This window comes from Siniperca chuatsi, linkage group LG12 (assembly GCF_020085105.1).
Source record: "Siniperca chuatsi isolate FFG_IHB_CAS linkage group LG12, ASM2008510v1, whole genome shotgun sequence".
In the NCBI taxonomy this organism is placed as follows: Eukaryota; Metazoa; Chordata; class Actinopteri; order Centrarchiformes; family Sinipercidae; genus Siniperca; species Siniperca chuatsi.
In genome coordinates, this window is record NC_058053.1 from 26,509,730 (window position 1) to 26,534,257 (window position 24,528).

At 42.1% G+C, this 24,528-nt stretch overlaps 1 protein-coding gene across 3 annotated transcripts; it reads right to left on the bottom strand.

Annotated features, from left to right (window-relative positions):
- Positions 1 to 549: 549 nt before the first annotated feature.
- Positions 550 to 22,727, bottom strand: akap11 (A kinase (PRKA) anchor protein 11). 3 transcript variants are annotated; one of them, XM_044216010.1, is made up of 12 exons: positions 22,583 to 22,727; positions 19,263 to 19,367; positions 18,566 to 18,676; positions 18,417 to 18,470; positions 18,104 to 18,235; positions 16,736 to 17,000; positions 11,946 to 16,368; positions 11,492 to 11,632; positions 9,288 to 9,371; positions 5,034 to 5,080; positions 4,097 to 4,296; positions 550 to 3,496 (listed from the first exon to the last, which is right to left on the bottom strand). In XM_044216010.1, the coding sequence occupies exons 2-12, from the start codon at positions 19,323 to 19,325 to the stop codon at positions 3,311 to 3,313; spliced, it is 5,706 nt and encodes a 1,901-aa protein (XP_044071945.1). In that variant the 5' UTR covers positions 19,326 to 19,367; positions 22,583 to 22,727; the 3' UTR covers positions 550 to 3,310. The 3 variants fall into 3 exon arrangements, with proteins under 3 accessions (XP_044071945.1, XP_044071944.1, XP_044071946.1); XM_044216009.1 differs by having other exon boundaries at positions 9,288 to 9,374; XM_044216011.1 differs by lacking the exon at positions 9,288 to 9,371.
- Positions 22,728 to 24,528: the final 1,801 nt, after the last annotated feature.

Here is a 24,528-nt window from a genome sequence, read left to right on the forward strand (position 1 = left end):
AAAAAATGCAAATTTGATTTCAGATTACATTTTGCATGTAAAATCTTAACTTGCAGTTACTAATAACTACTGCTGTCAAATAAACGTAGCAGAGCACAATAAGTACAAAATTCCCTTTTGAATTGAAGTATAAACTAGCATAAACAGGAACTGCTTCAGTAAAGTACAAGTACCATAAAATCGTACTTAAGGACAGCACTTGAGTCAATGTACTTATACTTTGGCTTGTTTTTAAAAAAATATTCACTTTACAAAATTAGGAAAAGCCACAAATCCTCACATTTTAGAAGCAAGAACCAGGGAATGTTTGACATTTTTGGCCGGTAAAAGACAAATGATTAATTGGTGATTAATTTTCTGTTTATCTACTAATCAATTAATCAACTTTAACTGTTTTAACACCAATTATGGATATAAAATGTAAAATATTCAACAAACTAGTCATTTATTCATTAAACAAATGTAATACCGCATCTTGACAAAGTGAAACAATAATATTACACATCATGATCCAAGGATGTGATCTCTTCATTAAATGGAGACAAAAAATAAGAGCACATGGAAAAGCTTTATTGTCACACCAAGCTTTAGCATAAACAAATTTAGAGTTTTTGACTTCAAGCTTAGAATGTGTAAACTATTCAGCAATGCCACAAGGGAAAACAAGTAGTGAACTCACTGTTATATAACTTAGATAATTTATTAAATATCTTTATTTGGCAGGATTTTACAAGGAAGCAGGAAAAATACAGAAGTCAGTGGAGGTGAGGTACATCTCTCTCTTTTATATTTTCCTGTCTGTGTTCGGAGAGAGGCAGAAAGTAACACTTGGAACAACAGTAGCAAAACAGGTTTACAGTATCTGCTTCTAAATAGAGTTGAGTCTTTGCAGGTTCACATTCAGCTTTCACAAACACAACATTATAGCACTATAAGTTATTTGGGATGCACAGGAATGTAAAGTAGATAAAGAAATAAAACAGGAGACGGGGCTGGGCAATGGGAAAAAACCTGGGAAAGTCCTACTTCAACAACTAAACATTCACACGGGGAGAGAATTTGTACACTGATGCTTTCTTCAAGTCCATGACTCTTAATACATTCCTTTAATGTAAACCAAGATATAAGCACTCTCACTTCTCAGGTTAATACTTCAATGTTTCTTTTTTTTCCTACTATTATCTTTAAAAGGTAGGTATAACTAGGGTTTCACTTTTTTTTTTTTTTTTAAATAGTGGATTTTGTGATATATTCACTTTTTCAATGTAAACAAATTGTACAGGACAAACACCTTTAAGATTATATGACCATTTGGCAGCCTAGAGATTAAGCAGTAACAGACAAGGCATCTGCAGAGGCCCATAGCATACTGTGAGGCAGTGTGGACACAGATGAATCACTGCAGCTCGATTAGTGTAGGCCAATACATTAAGAAGAAGAATGTTGAACTTTAAAAGTCAATGAAGATTAAGCCATGCAGGTGAACACCACCAACACTTAGTTTATAATAATAGATGTGAGGCTGTGGTATATTACAGTGTTTCAAACTCAAGAAGGAAAGTCCTGATATTAATTTAAGGACCTTGCAGCATCATGTCATCCTTAGGTCCCTCATTTAACAAAGCAATAAATAAATAGCAACATCAAAATGTATCCCAATAATCTTTCTTTGGGGAGGCGGGGTATTGTGCATGTACGTTAACTGACTGCAGAGCAGACCGTCCACTCTAGGAGCAAATTCACAGAGGAGGCCAGGAGAGGTCTGAGGGCAGGGCTGGAAATGCCCAGTCTCTCTTCGGCCAAATCAATAAAAAAAAAAAAAAAAAAAAAAAGTGCATCTCAGCAAGTAGCTGGTAGTGCTGTGCATGTGGATGCACACATGGGGGCTGGTGAGTAACAAGGGTGGGTGTTAAGAGTGCTGTGTGGAAGGTTGTGGTATTCAGAGTTCTTCATTCCACAAGGTGACTGTGGAGCGTGGGTGACTAAATGTGTGAGTCCAGGGTTGAGCAATGCACATGCTGTTAGTTTGTGGTTTTGGAGGTGCAGACCAGAGGGGTGTCTTTAATTATTAAAAGATCCACTATCTGCGTCACTGGATCTTCCCCAAACTGGACGTGGGCCACTGACACAGATAACCAGAGGATCACACACCTACTAATGACTGGAGGGACGGAGAGTCACCTTATAAGCTACATTTGGCAACATTAAGCCAATATCATGGCTTCTTTCATAGCTTTGAGCAGCGTTTCATGTTTGATTAGACATACTCTACCTTCAAAAAAATATACTTTTTCTTCAAAATACCGTCCACTCCAGTAAACATCATCCACTCTAAGTATTTTACTAAGTTTGACAACCAAGGAGATTGAGGCTAGGCAAGTAGTGTTACAGTATTAGATAAAACAGGAATACCAACACTGGCATGAGGCAACTTCATCAAGCGCTATTCTATTCTATCTTTCTACTGCCAAACGAATGGCCCATTTGATCATCAACACAACATGACGCGTAGTACAATTTACTAAACATATAGGTTTTACAACTCTAACAGGGTCTCGTCGATCTGTACGTACGGCAGTATATCGGTTAAATGTGAGGAGTCATTATACCAGCGTGTAACTCACTGAGTGCTCCAGAGAAAAACTTCACTGGAGTATGAATGACAAGCACATTCATTCTGAGTGGATTAATACAATAATGGAATACTATGGGAGAATAATTGTGTCAGATGTTGATGAGTATTGGTGTATCTTGGATTCCCTCTGATAATACAGGGGTGTGGCGTGCTGTGGTGTGTATGTGTGCGCACAGTTGGTCTCTTGGAAACACCACAGAGGTGAGCTGTGGGTGTGATGACATCATCCGCCCAGCAGCTATGGGGATTCCCTAACAAAAAACACATTCTCGTTCTCTCAACTCACTGCTTTTCTGTCTCTGTCTGGAACAGAAGGGATGGGTCCTTCTCTCTCCCTCTCTTTTTTTTTTTTTTTTTTTTCTCTGTTGCTCAAGCACAAGGGCAGCAAGGTGTGAGGGCTTCAATTCAGAGGTACGGGCGGGCGGGAGAGACAGCTCACTAAATCAACACATGAGATAAATGCAGCCTGAAAAATAATAAACGGAGACAACAAAAGAAGGTGGAAAGAAAAATAAAATACAACATTAGTACTCTTGGTCACAGCATGCAATGCAAAACACATGCAGCCCACATTCATTAGAGTAAGTTAGATCGGCTGATTTGTATGGCGCCCTCTAGGGGCTGTGGAGTTTGCAAAGCCCTGTTTGGAACTATGTAGAGCAGAGGAGAGAGGCCCTAGGCGTGCTCCAGGAGCCACTGGAAGAGGGAGATGCGGTGAGGTTCTCTGCCCGCCTGGAGTGCCTCCTCTCTGGCCTGCGACTGACTGTGTGTCTGACTCTCTTCACAGTAGCGCAGCAGCGTGTGCAGCAGCTCTCCCGCCCTCCACTTTCTCTCCCGAAGCCTTTGGACCACTGCTGGGAGCTGAAAGGACACACAGTTATCATTCACTTCAATAATCCAAAGGAGGCCACCTAAACCATGGCTTATCAATTGTAATTTAAGATTTATTTAAGGGTAATGTTTAAGGGTTTCCCCATTAATTATGAAAGGTGTTGACATTAGAGAGCAGGTAAATTTAGAGACATTGATCAAAGGAAAGGCAAAGAATATCTGGGAATTTTATAAATCACATAAGAGGGATTCACTATAACCGTGATTCCCAACTAGGGGTGCTTGTCCCCCACGGGACTACTTTTGCAGTTGCCAGGAAAGATTGTGGAGGAGCTCAACTAATCTGAATAAACTCAGAACCACTGCACTATAATATATTAAACAACTTACTCAATCATTGCATCAGCTGTTTGTCTCCACAGTGAAACTGTATTGGAAACCAGGATCCCACTATAAAAGATTGCTAACCTTCAAAACCAACATCAGCAATCATGGAAAGAATGACTTCTTTTATTGAAGCAATCGGACTTGGTTAAGGAAAGTCTTCATGTTTAATAATAAATACCACAGTGGGAACCTGATTGAGATGGTGGGTAATGAATGCGTTCAGAATGGACTGAAGGCAATCACCTGCTGGAGCTCTCTGTCAGGACTCAGCTGGATCTGCGGGATGTCGGCCATGGAGGCTGCCACCCACTGCAGCATGCTCCTGAGCTGAGGGTCAAGGGTCAAGTGTTGAGGGCCCATCCTGAGCTCCCTGACATCCGAGTTCACTACGACCAGTGCAGTCCTGGGAGCCTGCACCTGAGTCCTGTCCACACAGAGAGTCCCTGCAGCACAGACAAAAGTGGTTCATTCAAGATGAATCAGCCTTGCATATTTTTCTACTGCCCATTTTCCTGCTTGTTATTTATTTATTTATTTATTTTTTAAGAGACTGGTCCTTCTAAACACTGATCAGACATGAGTCTGCTGTACATTAGTGTGTTCTCCTCTTCTCCAGTACATCTCGAAGACAGACGGATACACCAAGTGTAACATGTAACAGTCTTTTGCTCCCCCAGTCCTGTTCTGCTCAGTGCTGGGTTCCCACGCTCCCACAGCAGAACAGACCCCCTCACAGGGGGCTGCTCTGGTTTCACACACACACACACACACACAAAACGCAGAATGACTGACTGTGGAGGGAGTGGAGTGGATGAATGAGCATTAGTGTGGCTGAATATGGGGGTGGTAAAATCCCCGGCTACAACACACTCAGACTGGCAGACAGACGTACACAGCCAGACGGAATCAAGGCCAACTGTTCTGAATCTCGAGGAGTGGAAAGAGCAAGACCTCAAATTAGGAGAGGGCCCTTTCTTTCCCCCACATCCCACTGCTGTCCAAAAGTGTGCTTTGTTAAACAGTTTGATTTTGATTTTTTTTTTTTTTTTTGGGCCAAAATCTGCATTTTTAGGAAAAACTTACAACTCACAATAGATTTTATTGAATTAGAAGACCCTAGCATTACCACTAACTGCAGCCTACACAAAAGGTGAAGTTGCAGGCAGTAAAATAACCTTACCACTGGATTCCTCTTTGACCTCAGTGTCCTTGTCCTCTGTATTGTCACTGTTGGATGAGAAATGTCACACAGGTTAGTGAGAAGGGAGAAATGGCTGGGGAGATGAGGCTGCATGCAAGGATATATAAATGACAATAAGCATGCTTAAGCTAACAGTCTTTGATATAAGCATAGCAGGATATCAGAAGCCGCAAGCACTGCAATCAAAGCAATCCTGATCAAAAGACGTCTTACACACATTGAGGGAACTACGCTGCATATTTCCAGTCAATGTTTTTTCTATTTTCCAGTAAATTAACTTTTCTCCTTTTGTCAGTTAAGACACAATGACACAAAGAGTATATCTTGATCAGTGTGAAAGTGGGTTTTTCCATTCTGAAAATCTACTCAATATCCATTCTGTCAATTGTGCAAATATTTGCTGTGTGACGTGCCAACAGGTAAACAGTCATTTCTCTACTTTATATGATTGTTAATCACAGTCTTGTTGACACAGCCGACGGCTACAGACACTCAGACTCTGCTCAATATGATATAAGGATATCATTTTCTTTCCAGAAGGGGGACGTCGAAGAAGGCTTTTTACAGCCAGTTTTTATGAATAGGATCATGAAGCAGCAAGGACATTGTCAAAGCAGAGGTGAGGTGGACTAAGAACTAAGAGAGACAGGGCAGCGCCAACTACAAAGCCATGCATTAAAAAACAACACCAGTGTAATTGTAGTGTTATCTATCCTCTGTGGCCATTAATTACAGAGCACAAACTCACCAGTGTATTTGCTGCAGTTGGCAACTAGTAGCAAATCTTTTTTTTATTTTTATTTTTTTATTTCTTTTTAAACAGCTCACAGTGACATATTGGAGCCTTGACTAGCACAACCCGTTTTATATGAGACAATCTCGGTTATCTTAACATGTTTTTAATTGCCATGTTTAGTAGTAACTAAACCACAAACCCGAATCTGTGAGAAACCTGCCACCTAATGGCAGACACTGAACTGGCCATCTGTTATTTGCTGATCCTCAGTGCTTTACCTGTGGCATTACCTTTTGATGAAGGAGTGGGTGATGTGTATAAAATCCTTATTTACTGTACTGTTGTATGTTGTGATGTGATACATTTTCTGAAAATTCAGCTGAGAAACTGTTTATGGATAAAATAACCAGGCAGAACTGTGAACTCAATACCTGACAAATGAAGTTACTTCATCACACTGATGGAAACAACTATAAAAATGCAATATTGCCATAAAGCAGTTCTGCTAATTGCTTTGCAACATTGCCTACAATGGCCTAATACACTCAAATATATTAAAATGATAGCTATCACAGTATAAACGTTATGGCAAAATATCTGACGGTTGACAAATCTACGTGGTATTTATGTGTATTTCCAATTGCCCCCTACAGTGTTGGTAGTTTTGTGAGTGACATCATGGACCAGGTAACAGCAGATTTCAGCAGGCTTCACATAGATGTGGTTTTGGGTTTAGGTTACTCTTTAATATAGACAATTTTCATTTTTTCTGATTCTGTACAGTTACATTTCTCTGCTGACAGTAAAGGGTTGAAACAAAAGCACCGTAACAGTAGTTTTGTAAGTTTAAGCCCTTTTCAGATTGAGAAATCTGCAGCAGTTTGGCTACGTTCCAGGAAGCCACTGGTTTCAGTTGATGTTAGAACAGTATCAACATGCATAAACGTGCTTATTATTTATTACAGTTAATATTTTGTCACCTCAATCTTTTTTGTCAGTGCTGATCATGCAGTTGTAAGGCACTGATTGTCTTGTTGGTGCATTCAGATGTCTGTGGGAAGCTCTGACATTTGAGAACTGGTTGTCAGCTGCCAAACTGAATTCATGTACTTTGTCGATGGAAAATAAAACCCAGAAAACATGGAAGTTGTTAAAAGGATAACGTAAACGTGGCAGCTTTTTGCATTTAAAAGATTGCTGTTTGGTGGCAGACTCAACCTCAAATGATACTAGGATTTCCTACAAGTGCATGTTGCTTAACATGTTGATTGATAGTACTGCACTGCTATGAGCTGAAACATGCGGCTGCATGGATGGAAGCAAAAACACATTTCACCAGACAAAACAATGATGTGTTTATAAATGGCTGGCTGCACGGATTCAGTTTGTCAATGCTGTAGTACATCTCTGTGAGAATGTACTTTTTAAATGAATTGGGGCCCGTGATGGCATCACCTGCAGGACTAATATCTGAACATTTTGGTGGGTTTATAACATTACATAGCATGAATGCAAGGAGGGCAAGAACCCCCAAAATATAATAACACTACAAATTATCCTATTAAGCAACCAAATTACATGCAAGTAATGCAGAACCGGTAAAACATCACAAGCTGACATTAGCATCAACAAGCATATGCCAAGCCTATTTATATTTACAACTTTAGTGTGGTCATGCAAAGGGCTGGTGGTTCCTAGTATGAGACAAAGTATGAATCTAAATACCATTGTACAATCTTGTAAATCATTTTCATATGATGAAACAATTCCCTGGTATCTATTTTGTGTTGCGATTTTCTACTGATGGATCTGTTACACCAGGGGTTCTCAACCTTTTCTACTTCAAGGCCCACCTATTCATACTTGTAAAGGGCCAGGGCCCATTAAAACAGAAATTAATAATAATAATAATAATAATAATAATAATAATGATACAAATATTTTTGGCTAATCTTTTCTATTCTAATAATCTAATATATAATATATAGGTCCTGGCAGTCAAAGAAGGTTGCCGCAAATGTGCCTGTTTAAAACACTAAAACTTTTACAACTTTCATAATGGCATACTATCTGCAACATGTATTTTTCATATACTGAATGAACTGTATTGATTAATTACAAATGAAGTATGGATTATCTGATGATACACGGACCAAACTATTCAATTTCCAGTGATAAAAAAACATTTTGTTATCTTGAGTGTGAGTAGGATTGTTTTATGATCAGTCCTTCGCGTCACGAGTAATTTTGAACAGGCACATTTGCGGAAACCTTCTTTGACTGCCAGGACCTATTTGGCGCATGGGCAGAACGCATTGGGCTAATGAATCAATTGAAATAATAACTTGATTACTAAAAATCATCAATGCAAATTATTTGCATCAAAGCTTTGTTTAATCCATATAATTACATACAGCGCACTGTGTTTCGCACGGATGATTACGACTGTCGCACAATGTGTGGTGGCTAGTTATGGTGTCCCTAAGTTAGCTAGGTTTTGTTAAAGATATTAACCACAGAAAATAAAATGCGAAAGCCTGAGCTTCATTCATGTTATTATTAGATAGTCACAGTTCCTGTCCACCCGTGTTTGCCTCCAACAAATGCCACAAAGAAGACAGAAAGGCTTACATTATGCCTGAGCTGTAGTTAGGTTGAAACGTGTAGTTCTGAAACTTAAGTATATATACACCTTTTTTTTTTAAAGCATTTCAGAACGTTTTCTTTAAAACTCAGAATGTAATACAGCACTTAAATGCACTAAATGGGTTTAGTTTTGACAGATAATATTGTAAGCAATAAAAACGTAGATTTTTCTAAAAAGGAAACCAATTAGTTGTTCATTTTAAGAGACCTGTCTTATTTTCTCTTTTGCATATTTACTATTACTCTGTAATAAAGCAAAAGTATTTCTTATTTGATCGATTAATCGATGGAATAATCGGTAAAATACTTGATTACTAAAATAATCAATAGCTGCAGCCCTAGCTGGTACGACAATTTTGTTTTTCCTAGGATGGTGAAGTCATGACCCACCCTATTCTGCCTCTGATTGGCTGGTATTTGTTGCCTTCGTTGGTTGGGTTTAGGCAAGAGGAGAGAGATTGGTTAGAGTTAGGGTAAAAATATCAGGGTAAGCCAATCAGAGGCGGGTCATGCCATCGCCATCCTAGGGGAAAAAAATATCCCAGCCGGTACGGATCGGACACGGACATTCGCCACACCACAGCCTACCGGTTAGCTTACCTGTCAACAAATTGAGCATCTCAAATTGGCCCACTAGCTTCAACTTAAAAACATTTCACGGCCCACTAAAGGACACTCGTGGCCACTCAGGCCCAGTGGTTGAGAAAGTATGTGTTACACGCTTGCTTACTTACTTTTGGCTTTATAGTAAAATTCAATGGTTCAACTATTTCTTTGTCCCATTCTAGGTGAACCCCCAGGTCTTATGGGCATTTTGGAAGGTTAGCTACATCAACCAGTTGCTGACCAACCTGTCAGAGGGAGAGAATGACATGCGCTCCTCACACGCCTCCCCCTCCAGGCCCAGGCTGCTCCAGCTACTGCTGTTCCCATTGCTGCTGGAGAAAGAAGGCAGGTAACGCACCACTATAACACTGACAGGGGCTATCCTTTAACACGGACATAATCACATGAGAACTACTGAAATGGAACAGGATATAATAAGCAGTTTCATCCCATTTGACCATATCTATTATGTAGCTTCAACAAACAATACTCAGGTTGAAGACCATTTCTGGCCTGTTGAATAATTCTTTAAATGCCAGCTGAGGTTCAAAACAGAGGAGGATTCTCGAAATGATGCAGATTTTTCCACCATATATCGCTCTGAATCATCTGTAATGTTGATCGAGACAATTTGTTGCTAAAGGCCTAAAATGTGAGATCATTACATTCTTGTCATCACATAATCCTGTTAATCCTGTGGGTTCCACCAGGACAACCAGCTGGCAACAGAAGCACAGCAACATACACTCTCTCTGTAATTAGTCAATGATTAGCCTGCTGGCTGGAACCTGCATACTGTGGCGTGCGGTACTGTGGAGTGAGGCTGAAGGGAGGAACATTTCTGATATCTAAAAATACCTCCTTTAATCTGCTTTACCTCAACTATAGCTTTCTCCCTGTGGTTTGACTGAATGACACATGGCGAGAGCTTGTTCATTTAGTCAATCATCATGCTCAGTGTCTCAATAAGCCCTTGAAGATGATTTTTTTCCCCTTTCGTTATTTCATCTGTTGAGCGGAAATGGTTGCAGCGGGCTTTTGAAGAGCGTCTAATGAATTACACATGGTGGACTTTGTTCCTGTAGAAACACTGCCTGAAGTGAAGAGAGCACTCAAAGACACACCTTTAGAAAATATTATGATACATTAACTTGGCCCTGATGGCCAAAATAACTAGCTGCTAACACATTGTGTTCTTTCAGTATCTTGGGAAAGAATCTCAAATGTTGTCAGTTTTGTCTCCATAGAGATAGCAACCTTTACGAGAAATGTCAAAAGCCTGATTCCCAGAGACTGAAGAATTTGTATGAGACCATGTCACTTAGAGGGCCAATACTCAGACTCACTCACCCCACTTTCTCCCTCTTTTTTGCATACATACACAAAAATAGTGGTTCAATGTCCATCCAAGAAGAGGAGGCCAATTCTGTCACAACTACTACTTGGTCCTTATCCCTGTGGTGTATTTCACAAACATTCTCAGAAGAACTTGGCTGCATGGACAGCTACATAAAATATTTAACAACATATCCATTAGAGCTCACATATAATGCAACACTTGCACAAATCAGAGAAAATTGCATTTTGGCAGTGAAGTCGAAATGAGATTCCCAAACCATACATTGTAGCCTGTACTGACCTTGGGAAACCTCCTATCTAGATCTAACCACAGGAGACTCCTGCTAAAACGGTTCCAACACTAGCAATGAAATGAGTGTTTCTGTACTGTTCTGGGTCTGAGGAGATGAACAGCACAAACTGACACAGCATGACCAAATTGATAACCTCATTCTTTAAAGCCTGAGTCCGTGACTACACAGAAATCAATTCTAATGCCTCTTACTGAAATATTACACCCATGTCAGCACTGCCCCCAGAGAATTCAACAGTGCCAGTCCACTGCTTAGATGCACCACTTTGTAAGTTTCAAAGTACATCTTGTAAATATTTTATAGAACCAATGATCTTATTATTCAGATTTACAGAAAACACCAAATAAAGAAACACAGGGGGATATGTGGCTGAGACAGTAACATGTGCCACCTGTTGGTACTATCTGGTTGGAAAAGGCAACCCTGGCTCCTGTGAGATGACAGCAACAGCAGCTGTCATCATATCAAAAACTGCCCGAAACCTGAGCCCAAATCCTGTTCAAATCTGCTTATTTGTCAGTACGCCTGTGTCAAATAATGTTGTAGATGGTTTATTGTCACCAATAAAAGTGCTAGGGGGAAAGACTGGGAGAGCTAAGAGCTAAAATTAATAAAGAATCAAATTCAAACACATATATCTTTATCAGTTAAATGGTTTGTGTCTCGTAATCTGCAAATGTGTATTTATTATCTATTACCACAGTAAAATATTGACACTAAGGGATATAGCAGCAGTGTGCTCTTCAGGTGACTGGATATTTGGTATGCTATGTATGAGAAAGCTAGTGGTTGTATACCTGTCACTGAGGTGGAGGAAGCTGCTGTTGTCGTCTGGGTGCTCATCCTCAAAGCTCAGGTTAGACCAGCTGCCCAGACTGTCATCTCCTACACTCAGCTGCTGGGACACAGAGGACTCAGTGGTTTCCCTACCTGGAAAGCTAAATGCACAGAGGTAAAAGGAGACAAAAAGGGAAGGGCTTCAAAAACTATGCAAATATTTACACTTACAAATTCATGATGACAATTCTTACTATGTAGTAAAATGGTGAAGTTTGGTAAGAAGTAAATGTTAAATAGTAGCAGCTTTAACGCACCAGTTTTTTTATACACGTTTTTGATTTATCAATCAATACAAAGTCAATTAAACAAAGCTGCTTAAATGCTACACTATGTATGCATGGCCCTAGCCATAACAGGAACATATGAATATGACGTAAAAGCAACTATTAATGTGAATCTTGGTGTGTGTACCTGATGTTGGCAGCCTGGCAGATGTTGGACAGGGCTGACGTCATGATCTCAGCAGTTAGGCTCTCAGCATAGCTGGTTCCATCATGGCCGATGCCACTGTCTGCATTAAGGCTGGTGTTGCTCAGCTCACGTTTAGCTGTCTCCATTGCCATGGACACCATCTCCTCTGCAAACACTGCCCTGTGGTCCAGGTCAATGTGGATCTTGGGAATCTCCAGGCTAGATAGCCGCTCAGCCCTTGCCTGACATTCTGGCCCCCTTTTCCTCCTCTGTAATACAGGCTGGTGGTGGTGCCTGCTAAGCTTGGTGCAGTACGGGCACTCCTGGACCTGACAATAACGGCATGTCCTCTCCCCCAGGGCTTGGCTCAGTGATAGCCCCTCAGACAACCTCTGGGTGTGAGAGTGTCTGTCATGGCCTTGGTTCCTCTGGTGCTCCCGGGATGAATGTCCAACTGAAGCCAGGCTCATCTTCAGAGTGTCATCAACTATTTTCCTGGCATAATGCTCTATGACTTGCATCACCCTACTCCTGTAGCCTCCATCATACAGGCTTTCAGTGCTGTGGTACTGCCTGCTCTTACCCTCCTTGGACAACAGGGGGCAGGAGAAGGAGTTCCTGATGAGATTCTCTGCCATGTCTTCAAATTTGGATTTCTTATAAAGACAGGAGTCAGTGAGAGACTTGGGCAGTCGTACAGAGGAAAGATGCAGCTTGCGTGTGACATCACAGGTGATGTTGTAAGCTAAAGACTCTGCAAAGTTGACTAGATCCATGTACTCCCTCTGACTCTGCTCTTCAGAGTCCCCGCAATAACACGGAGCATCCTCACCTGAGGGACAAACCACTGACTCTACTCTGTCCTTAGGCGACGAGGCCTCACTACCAGAGGTTTTCCATTCATCTGGCAGCGACTTGGAGGAGTGAAGGCGGGTGCTAGAGGATCTCTGCTTGATTTTGCGACTGGCATGAGCCAAGCCAAGTTTTATGGAGCGATAGGCCAAACGGCTCGCATACTGGTCTAGAACCAACTCCCTACTGCCTCCCTCCTTTTTCAGTACCCTAATGAGGTAGCCAGCATATTCATCTGTCACACTCTCACAGCTGGGATACTCTGAGCACAGGCCAGAGCTGGAGCTGGAGATAGTGCTTGAAGTGGAGGTGGGAGACCGGAAAACTGAGGCTATCAGGTCATTAGACCACTGCTCAGCCAGCCTCCCTACTCTCCAGTCTCTGTTCTGGTCTGTACTGGGTTGAGACTGGTGTTGGTGGTGGTGGTGATGCAAATATTCAGAGCTAGATCTGTCAAAGCTTCTTCTTCTGAGAGTTCTGTGATATGGACACTGCTGTGCAGAGCTCACCATCCTCTTCACATCATTGATGACCTCTCCCGCCACCTCCCCGGCATACACCCACAAGGTGTTGAGGGTCTGCTCAGAGAACTGAGCCACGCTGTCTCTCCTCCTCTCGCTGCTCTTGCTCATCTCTCCCTCCTCCTCTGCCACTCCCAGCGTGTCCATCTCTGTTGCCATGGAGACAATGTGACAAGCCAACCGCTCAGCATAGTGAAGAGCTTCCTTGTTGGAAATTCTGCGAGCAGACATCTGGTTCGGTTCATGCCGGCCACCCCCTGTCTCTAAACATCTGTTAGTGCCACCAACACTACCCTCTTCTGCCAATTCTTCCTCCTCTTCATCCTCATTGCCATCTGCCTCCTCAGAGAGAGACCTCATCAGTTTGAGCATAAACTCAGCCTTGTCTGCCTCAGGGGTGATGTCTTTTGGCCCTGGGCCAGGCTCAGGCTGATAGTGAGGAGTGGGTGGCGGTGTAGCAGGGGAAAATTCCTTGGCCAGCTTACTTTTCAACTTCTTGGAGAACTGTTTTATCTGTTTCTCCTTGGACACCTCACTGGGCTGCTGAGGGGTAGAAGGAGGAGTGCCAGGAGTCCCACCTGATTTTTGGCTAGAGCTTGGACCTGAGTCATCCCCAGGAACAGATGTCCTCCTTTGTCCACCCATTTTGGTATCCGGCACATCAAGAGTATCCATCATCACAGGATGTGTTTCAGCCACACCTCTGGTCCTGGGGTCTAACTCACAGCTGGCTCTCCCCTGGTTTTGAGAGCCTGTCTGAAAGGAAATGTGAGGAATACTAAGGTCTGTTACTTGCTCAACAGGGCCGCCATTCCTAACATCTCTACAGTCATATCTGAAACCCTCCCTGCCAGCTCCCTGCTTTGAAGGGGAATCTGGAGCCTCATAATTAACCGTCTCCTGCTTAGAAGAAGATCCCCTTCGGCTTCCGATTGTCTTTGTAAGGAAATCAGCACAGTCACCAAAACTCTTCTTCATCTTAGAAGCAGTTATTAGCTCACAAGCCTCAGTTACTATCATATCCACCATGTTGCCAGAGAAGTTTTGGAATGGGGACTTTCCTTGGGAGGGGTCTCCTCCAGGTATGGGGGTCTGAGTTCCATGACTGTAAAGGTGAGTTTGTGTAGATGTGGTGGTGTCAGAGGAAGATACAGTTACTCTTTTGGGGCTAGTCTGTGGGGTGTCTGACAAGCTAGATTTATACTGACAGGTCTCCTCAGAATCCTGGAGGTGGGAGAGGGCTTGGCCTGCTTGGGGCACAGGAATACAGCTGGCCATGCCTGATACAGTGAACAGGGCGTTCTTCACTGTGCAGGTAGCATCCTCTGCTGAGGGTGCAACTGCAGCTGAGCTGGCACTTAAAACCTGCTGGTTAGCAAAGGTACTGCAGGTGTGAGTGCTAGTGTTCTCTGCACTGACATAACAGATGTTGTCCAGAGACACACTAATAGCCGCTTGGCTAGTGAAGGCAACATCAGCTTGAGAGAGCTCAATAAAGGCCTCCTGGATAACAGACTCAGACAAGTCTGAAGCATAGGAGGAAACCACCTCCTCCTCCTCTTCCTCTTCCTCTTGCCCGTGGCCAAAGGACCAATCACTAGGGGTGAGAGGGGTTGAGGGGTGCGAGAACTGACACACTTCCATAATGCCTTCAAACACCAGCTCTTCAGCCAAATCAGCAGCAAAACGTGTCACTGTGTTGTGAAAAATCTGCTTTTTCACTGTTAGGAAGTCTTTCAGCGCCCCAGACACAGCCTCTCCAACCAGGAAGCCAGCTAAACCATTGACTGCTCGTTCCTTCAACACATAGGCGTGGCGCATGCCAATCTCATGGAAGGCCATCTGAAACACTGAGGAGGTGAGCCTGGCAGCTAGGTGACACAAGGTCGTGGTACAGGAAGATACACCTTTTTGGAGATCTCGCAAAGCGCTGCCCAAGCTCATTTCCACCAGGTCGGTGGCAAACCTCTGAATGCCATCCTTCAAAGATTGAGACTTCTTCGGCAGCTTGGCCACTGTTACAGTCTCTTGTATTTCTGAGAGCTTCATCAGGTAGCCCGAAGGGTTCTTGAATTCCTTGTGGCAGACGCAGCTGAGATTCTTGTTGTCATTGATGTCAACAGCAGACTGATAGCCACACACAGATCCTAGAATTTCTTTGGACAGACTGCTGGCAAAGTCTGAGTAAGTCTTATACAGAGAGCAGAGATCCTGGGGTTTACGTAGCTCTGAGCTGTCCCATCCATCCTCATCTGTCTTCCAGAAGTATTCCAGTGGCCCACTGGAGTCCACCAGAGGGCTGAAGGCAGAGGAGCTGACAGGACTGAAGAGTGGGCCACCATTCTCCTCAGAGGGGGTCTGCACTGGTCGAGGGGAGTCAGACAACTCAGAGTTAAGTGAGTAGGGAGAGCCTGGTTTCAGAGGAGTGGGTTTTTTCACATTGGCTGGGAGAGTGGGCTGGTCAAAGCGGTGAGGATTCATACCCTTGGTTGAGCAGCCTCTAGAAACATATTTGGATGTTGACCCACTGGCGCTAGACTCAGCTGACTTTTTCTGTGTGGTTGGGGCACTGATAGCATCCAGAGGCAGTGCGAGAGTGCAGCTCTCTGAGCTCAGCTCCTCCAGGTCATCAAACTGGTCAAAGCTATCAAAGAATTCACTGACTTCAGAGTCTGAGTCTTCAACTCGCTCTCTGGGCCCCCCTGGCACCTGGGGGATGTCCAGCTTGGCCAGCATGCTCTTCTGGTAGCCCACCTCATCCAGGAAAATGATTGGGCTGGGGCTGGAGCAGTCTGACTCTTCCGATTCACTGACATGAATCAAAGGTGAGGGGAGACGAGGTCCGGGACTACAGTAAGTCCACTGGGATTCCACACCTGATGACCTCTGCACTGTGACAGATATATCTGGACCTGACCTATGTTTGGCTGAATGCTTCTTTGAAGATGAGCTTATGATAACGCGGGAGCCTGATAATTCCTTTCTTCTCTTGTGGGCCGGGACCGTCTGTGATGCCACATCACGCTTTTTAAAATGAAAATAGGAAGCAGCTGTGGAGACGGACATGAAGGAGAGAGGGAAAACTGGTTATATACAGTACATACAAAGAGGGGATAAAAGACAAAACAGGTTAACACAGCTTAACTCTTATTAAGCTGAGTAAAAAAAAAAAAAAAAACTACAAAATTACTTATTAGTGCCATCTAGTAGTGAACTGACACAATTTAAATTCCTGCCACTTTTAAAAAAATAATTATGCATAGATTATGATGCTATAAAAAACATAAGGTTTTAAAATTCAGGTCTCCATTTTGGATTTTTCAGAAGCATCTATATTGAGTTGATGGGATCACAAAATACTCTACATAAAAGACCAGAGGCTACTAAATGCCACTAAGCATTAGATGTTAAACCTACAGGGATTGTCTCCTGTGTCATCCTCCTCCAGATGCTCCAGGGCTGTGACAAAGTCATCCTCAATTGATGAGACCGACTGGTTGGTGTCATCTTCCTCTGGCTGGCTGGGCTCAGCTGTGCCCCTCTGAAGAGCCTGAAGCTCCAAAGCATAGCGGACACCTGCCATGTAGCACCCCAGCAAGCCCACCAAAGATGCTACACTGGCCTGAGGATAGACGCTAGTGCTGGGATTATGCCTCAGCACACACACAGCCTTCAACCAACACTGAAGACAGAGTAAGAGATAAAGAGGGAAAGAGGGAAAGAGAAAAAAAAAAGGAAGAGAAGGGAAAGAGAAATATTGAAAGTTAAGCTTGGCTGCCTGGTGATTTATTCAGCTCATTTAGAGGGAAATTACAGCATTTGTAACCAACAGGCAGATAGAGTCTATGAACTGTAAAAGCGATCATGTCCCGCACTCATTTGGAACAAGACAAGCTGATAATGTGAAAGATCTTGGCTTTCACAAATTAAACAGAATTCACATGGGAATTTTCTTATCCTAATCTTACAGGAGGAGGAAAGAGGGCTGGACGTGTGTTGTTATGTCTGTACTCTGATTGCGAGTTGATCTGTTGCATGTGCAGAATACAAAATCACTTAGTACAAGTCCACTCTGTAATGCAGATAGGTGGGAGGTCTCACTGTCTGAAATGGACAACAAAACCGCAGAGTGAGCTACAGGGCTTGTGTGAACCCAAACACAGCACACAGCACTAGGAAGGACAAGGCTGCAATAGTGGGCTGAAAAAAACCCCAAACATATTTGTCTTTCTATCCCACCTGCATTTCTTCAAAAGCGTGAGAAAGACTTGGTATGTCTGTTTACATGCAGGGACAGACAAGGCCATAAATGTGGGGAAACAATTTAATCAACAAATGCAATTATTTTAAAAACATACAACAAAAATGCCACACCTAAAAAGTGATTCAGTTTTACTAATGGCCGTTAAAAGTCAAATTTTTCTTAGAATACAATAAACTTCTGTCAAGAGGGTCAGATATCTGTCATTGAAGTACTCAATGTGCATGTTTCTAGTGTAAATAAAGTTGTTTCAGTTTATTTCCTAAATAAACTGGCATTAACACTTGTTGATTTACCCTAGCTTTAGGGTGAGGCTAGTTTTTTGATGGAAATTAATAAAACAGTAAAGAAGACAGTATCTAAAGAAATTATCTTGGGCCACTGGTGCTTTTTAAAATAACATAGCATAACTGTTCTAACTTCCCCTTATTCTTTCCCCTCACTTCCCTGCCTTGTGCTCGCTTCTGCTTTACTCAACATGCTGACTGAGCACATTCCTTCAAAAAGAAAGGTCTGCCAACTACCTGAGGCCCAGCGTCCTTGTGCTCTGCCAGCCTGCGGGAGTCTTTGAGCAGCAGAACCTCGTCATTCTTGAGGCCGTGAACGTGGAGGGACCTGAGAAGCTCACACAGCCCTCCTGGCAGAGATGACAGAGCCTGGGGAAGAAGAAGACACATAAGTACATGAGCTTGTAGGTCAAATGGTAAATTGCAAGATCCACCAAGAACTCAATGGACAATTATTTTTGTTACTACCTCTAACCTCAAAAATAAGACCCAATGTCATCACTACGATATCAGGATTGGATTCTTTCATTGTTTTATTATGAAAACATACCTGTTGGGTAACATCTTCCCCTTCACAATGACCAGGCAGACACACAAAATGAATCTGAAAGAACACAGTTGATGGTCAGTATTAATGTGTCCTATGTTTCAATATGGCTGAGCTTTGTATATGTTTGCACTGCTGTTTGTGTGACACACCTCCGTCAGTCTTGTGGTGTCTCTGGTTGGCAGCTCTAGGCCAACGCTGCATAGCTCCTTTTTATTCCTAAAGAGGCTCTTCACACACTGCGCCCCACTCTCACGCACAGTCTGCAAACACACACGAGAAACCAATGTATTTGTCCATCACTGTAGCATGCATGAAAGATGAATGCAAAAAAAGAACAGTATTTTCTGCATCCTCCTTTATGTATCTGCCTGCCTTTACACATGATTTTAATATAGATTCTGGGCAATCAGATTATATTCAAATTGACATAAAAATACTTTTAAGATCCTATTGGCCTATCCATTTCCAGTAAAAACACATCTCACCACATTAGAAACTGCAGTAAACATCTAGCAACTACTGACCACAAGCACAAAAAACAAACAGTTAAAGTACAGTACTCTATTATCATACTTAATACAAACCGGACAAATAACTAAGACAAGCAAACATTACAAGTGAAAGTAAAATGCAGCAGTTGGTGTTTTTTGAGAAGCAAGCTAAATCTGATTTCAATTTATCCTGCAGAAATGCTTTTTAATATCAGGTGCAAGTGTCCATCTAAACATCCTATGTCAGCGGCAATGGTAGGCATGAAGAATCACTGGAGACTGGGGCTTGAAATCTCCTTTCAAAAGATACAGTTCACTAGTTGCAGAATAAAATGCAGTTTCCCAGCAGACAGACCTCTTTCCGGACTGAGGCCCTGGACCTTAAAGGGACTCCTCTAATACGTGCACAGGCATCCATAGCAACAGAGAGCTGCACGTGGCTGGCTGACTGGCCGCTCACCTGTGAATAAAAAAAGGTGCCAGGGGAGAAGGAAAATAGAAAATGAAAGAGTGAGTGACATGGCAAAGAAGTTTAGAGAAGACGGTCCAACTGCTGAAATGAGGAGACTAGAGAGAGTATAGAAATTCAGAGTTATATCATCGCTTTCAGTCCCACAGTTGAGCCTTTTGTCTTTCTCTCTGTAGTTCTAATCAACAATCCTCAGCAAGTAAAAGAAAACAGAATTATTCAACGTGAGATCTCTATTGCTCTTACATGCTACCCAGCAGTCTCATCCTCAACCGCAGCAACAATCACATGACAAAGCAATGACAGCATCAGTGCCATTAGTAAACAAAGAGATTTTACAATATGTCTCTTTCTACTGTTACACACCTACATGTCATAATAATAGGAAGCATGATGTGCCAAAGTCAGTGGTTTACATGCAACAAAGAGCTAAGTCACTGCACCAGTGCCATTCAGTAATTTACAGTTACTAATGGACTCAAGCCTGTGAAACAGATTACAAAACATTTCACCGCAGGAGGCAATACAGTTAACGTTTTGGTTTGTGCCGTACATTTTTAAGATTGTACAGCCAACCTTTTAGCCCAACGTTTTCTTCAAACCCGTGTGAAAATAACATGTCTCAAGCTCTTAAAAGTAGGCCTAAACTTGTCTTGCTGGTAAGGATAAGCTATAGTAGGCCATGCTTCTTTGATATTCTTTAAACAGTCAGGCCTGCATCAAAGATCAAACAGCAAGGCAAGAGAACAGGGGTGTGTGCTCTGAGCAGGGGAAACACACTTGGTAAGCAGCATGAGAGAGAGGGTAAAGGAGGCAAAATATTTACAGTGTACAAGAAGGAAAAGTTTCCCAAGAAATCCAAGCCTCTCCTTTGAGGTATGGTCCAAAGCAGCTAGTGTCTAGACCCAGGCAGGCGGTCCTATTGATCAGCCCATCCTGCGTCCTGAGAACCAGAGGGGTAGAGTACATGCCACTGGCTTCCTCTGGTGATCCAGGACCTCCTAGCTTCTCATGGGTGCTTTGGTGGGCTGTACAAAAACAACACAGCCAGCCACTGCTGCCTAACCTCAAGTATGCAGTGCATCTCAATTCACTCACAAGGGAAGCAGGCACAATGACGTCTATTATAGCTGTGACTTTCTCGAACAGAGATGAACAACAAAAGTAGCCCGGGGTGTATCATGTTTAGTTCACAGCTTTTGCATTCAGTGGCACAGTATACGATATATGGAAATCAACTTAATAGGCCTATCATCACTTTACGCAAGTAATGTGGTCACATAATGCCACATGTATTTGGTATTAGTCATGTCATGGGAAAACTGCAATGAAGTGTAACAAATTATCACCAAAAATGTAACAGAGCTAAGCAGATGCAGCCAAATTATTCTTTGGGGGGTGGGGGTGGGGGGGGGGTTGTGATAATCTTAGAAGGGAGACAGCAAAACAACTTGTCAAGGGCAGAAACTGTGTAGTCTAAAATCTTGTTTGGTTGGGGGCTGATGTGGGCCAAATTTTGAGCATGAGTGTGGGTGGCTGGAAGGACAGATAAACAGAGAGAGTACAGCCGGGAGAACATGAGGAAAACTCACAGCTGAGAGACCAAACACCAGTCTCTGTTTCGAATGAGGCACAGGTGACTTTTTGCTCAGTGAATATAACATTAAAAAGGGCATATTGATTCTAAAAGTTCATAACTTATTTCTCTAATAGCTAAACTAGTCTTTTCTTTAGTTAGCAAGCAGAGAGACAAGAATCTGGTGCTGGTTGCATATAGAGACAAGCTGGAGAACGTACAGCTCAGCTATGGAGCTGGAGATGCTCCACAGTGGAGCTCAAATGATTAGCCAATAAATCAATTAGACAAATAAATAATCTGCAACTATTTTGAATGATAACTGATTGTCATTTTTCAAGCAAAAATGCCGTGCATTCCCTAGTTCCAGCTTCTAATTAGGTATTTTCCAAAGCAGACATCTTGGTTTGTCATAGTAGGAAGCACAGATGTTACTAATAACATTAACAACTGGCACTGTTTTATTCAAATGTGCTGATTTTATTTGTCTTATTTGCCTTAAATATCTTTTTGGACTATTAGTGGGACAAAACAAGCAATCTGATGGCATCATCTTGCGCGTTAATGGGCATTTTTCACTATTTTGTGGCATTTTATAAACCAAACGATTTATTAAGAAAATAAATGGAGATGAATCATTAATGAAAACAATCGTTAGTTGCAGCCTTAGTCCAAAAGAGAATAATAGAGCAACTGCTAGGACACAATTTGGATGTATTGTCTCAAAGCAAAATAAATATTGTCTTTGTCAATGGACACATCTTAAGAATGTCAACTAATGGTGTAATACATTCAAGTCTCTAAATTTGGGTTTAGGGTGTAGATACTGAGAGAAGAGCCAATGGGCTTTCCCTTTAAATGTCACCTCTGCTCTGTGGTGGTCTCTGTCAACACTGCTGAAGACAGCCTTCATTCAAAAAGATAGCTAAACAATACATTAGCCATTTTATACCTAAGGAATTATGTTTTCACTAAACATTGTGTGCAGCAAAAGGGTCAGTAACATCAAAACATTTTTGACGTGTTGACAACTTTCATACAACACACTGCATGTTATATTCTACGCCTCTGCATGGTACAAATAATTACACTTAAGATGTAATACACCTATTTACGTTCCCAAAGGCTTAATAATAAAAAGGCAGCCCAACCAGGCGCGGGGTGTTTGGAAGAACAGCTAGCTAATGTCCCAGATTATGGGGCTGGTACCCGCAGCAGCAGCAGGCCCAAGAGGAGCCACAAACTGTGGATGCTGATGTTGATTCGCGACTACTCCGGCTCCGTGCGGTCGTTTCCAAAGCGGACACACGGGTAACTAACAGGCTAGCTGCAGCACATTATACAGACGTATCAGTTCATGACAAATCATCGGAAAACATACAAAGACACTCATCCACAGCCAAAGTTAGCCACCTTGCTAGTTGACAGGCTGTCAATCACTAGGCTAGCAGTAGAAAACCAGGCCGCGGTCGGCTCGGTCTGTGATGTCACCTTATTGTCGTTAGCTAGCAGTTAGCCACCAAGCTAACGATAACGTATAAGGCAGGTTGAAATACCTAACGAATAGCAATCTGCGGTCATTTGCTGTGTATTCCGAACATAGATATTTGCTTTTATCAAGTCATTTTACCTCTCCGCTCAGTGTCGGACTCCAGCAGCGTTGACCGTAGCCGCTGTGTTTGATGCGCGACCCGTAAACGATCCGTGCTGTTTGAACGGTATGGAAAGCCAAGCGGCTCAAAACCCACCCGGTTTTTAGCGCGGTCGGTTTGGAAGTTTATGTGTTTAGTTATTCTATAAAATATAAACAATGGTTATAATTTATTTTACACGCAGGTTTGCATTACATGTTAACAGCAATCTCCACATTGAGAAATTAAGTCCAAAATGAAATTAAAAACGACTGTCTATTGAACACACCGAGTTTTTTTGTTTAAAGTTTTGAGAACAACTAATTACATAAAATCTCAAACTTTAATTGTTTTTTTTTTTATTATTTTGCAGTAAGATTTATAATATCATTAATGTAGAATACATTCATCCCTCAATTGAGTGACAATCTTATCAGTCTCTTACATTGTCATATAACCTTGAACCAGGTGGCCATTGTCATGAAAGGCAGTTGCCATATCAATTACACTACAGAACCAGATGCTTGTAACTCTCTAGATGGCGTGCAGCTGCAGCCGCACCGCACCCGAATGATTGAAAAGCAAGATGTTCCACAACATGTGCTGCACCTCTTGCTTTTCATTTTGGCGCCCATGTTAACAGGTTAGAGCAGCCACACAGCCTGCATGAGCGGTGCAGCACCTGTGCTTCAAGCACAGGTAGAGGCAGGCAGTGTGGCCCGGGTGTAGGGAAGCAACAATTTGCCCACCTTGGTTTCCCCACTAGTGCCTTGATTACTCCAGTTTAACAGTTAAAAGTGGGGAGGATCTATGGTTGCTAAGCTTAATGAATGCTGTATCAGACTATTTGACCTGAAAATGGTTCTTTGCAAGTTGAGGCAGGACAGTGGCTCGAACTATTTTCAGTGTTTGGAACCTTTGTGACCAGGTAAAATAACTATTTAAATTCTTCCCAAGAGCCAGACCTGCCCTGAAAGTTAATGAGTTCAAGAAGATGTGTACACTTAACCCTCTTATGATCGATTTCACCACTTCCCAAAAATGAATCGAACTCCCCATTTACAGTGCATTACCATTCTTCCCATGAAAACAGGAGTGTTTGAGGCATCATCAATCGCACGCAGAGAAAACGACATGTGTCGCACTGGCACTGACCATCGAAGACAGAACAATCAAACTGCATGCAAATTAACAAACATGTGTTTGATGTTTACATTTATGTTTTATAGAATTTTATTTGATGCTACAGCAGACAAAAATATACAATATACAAAAATAATAGTGAAAAAACTGAAATGCTAAAATATGATATATCATTAATTAAACATTCAATGGGTATCAATGCTGGTGTTCAGTATATATACATTTTAATTAATTCTATAGCTGCTTGAAACTAATTTATGGCACTTGCTGCAAATGCAAATTGTTGTTTTGCATGTGTACATTTACACAGCTTTATCACTGAATCTGCTGATGCTATGCTCTTGTAACATTTATTAGTGTTTAGTTATTTTGATTCTTCCCATGTAATTAATTCTGTCTTGTGAATCAGTTATTATGGCCTACTGTTCAGTCCTTAACAGTTTATGAATATTCATATTTCTTGCAGAAAATTAGAAGAAAGTTAACCAAAATCTAAAATGCATACGAGGAAATTAAAGCTCTTTGATTTTTCTGGGGTGAAAACAGGAAAGAATCGTCATTTCCAAGTAGCAATTTATAGATCTTTTAATGGGTTGTTCAATCATTTTGTTGATCATTTGTTGTTCTTAACACAACCCGACCGAGCCATCTCTCAGAATCAGAATCAGAAACACTTTATTGATCCCCGAGGGGAAACTCTGTCGTTACAGCTGCTCACTGTCACGTCAGTGCACACAGGAATAGAAGTTCTAAGCAAATCAAAATATAATACACTACAATACAGCTAAGATCAATTAAGTAC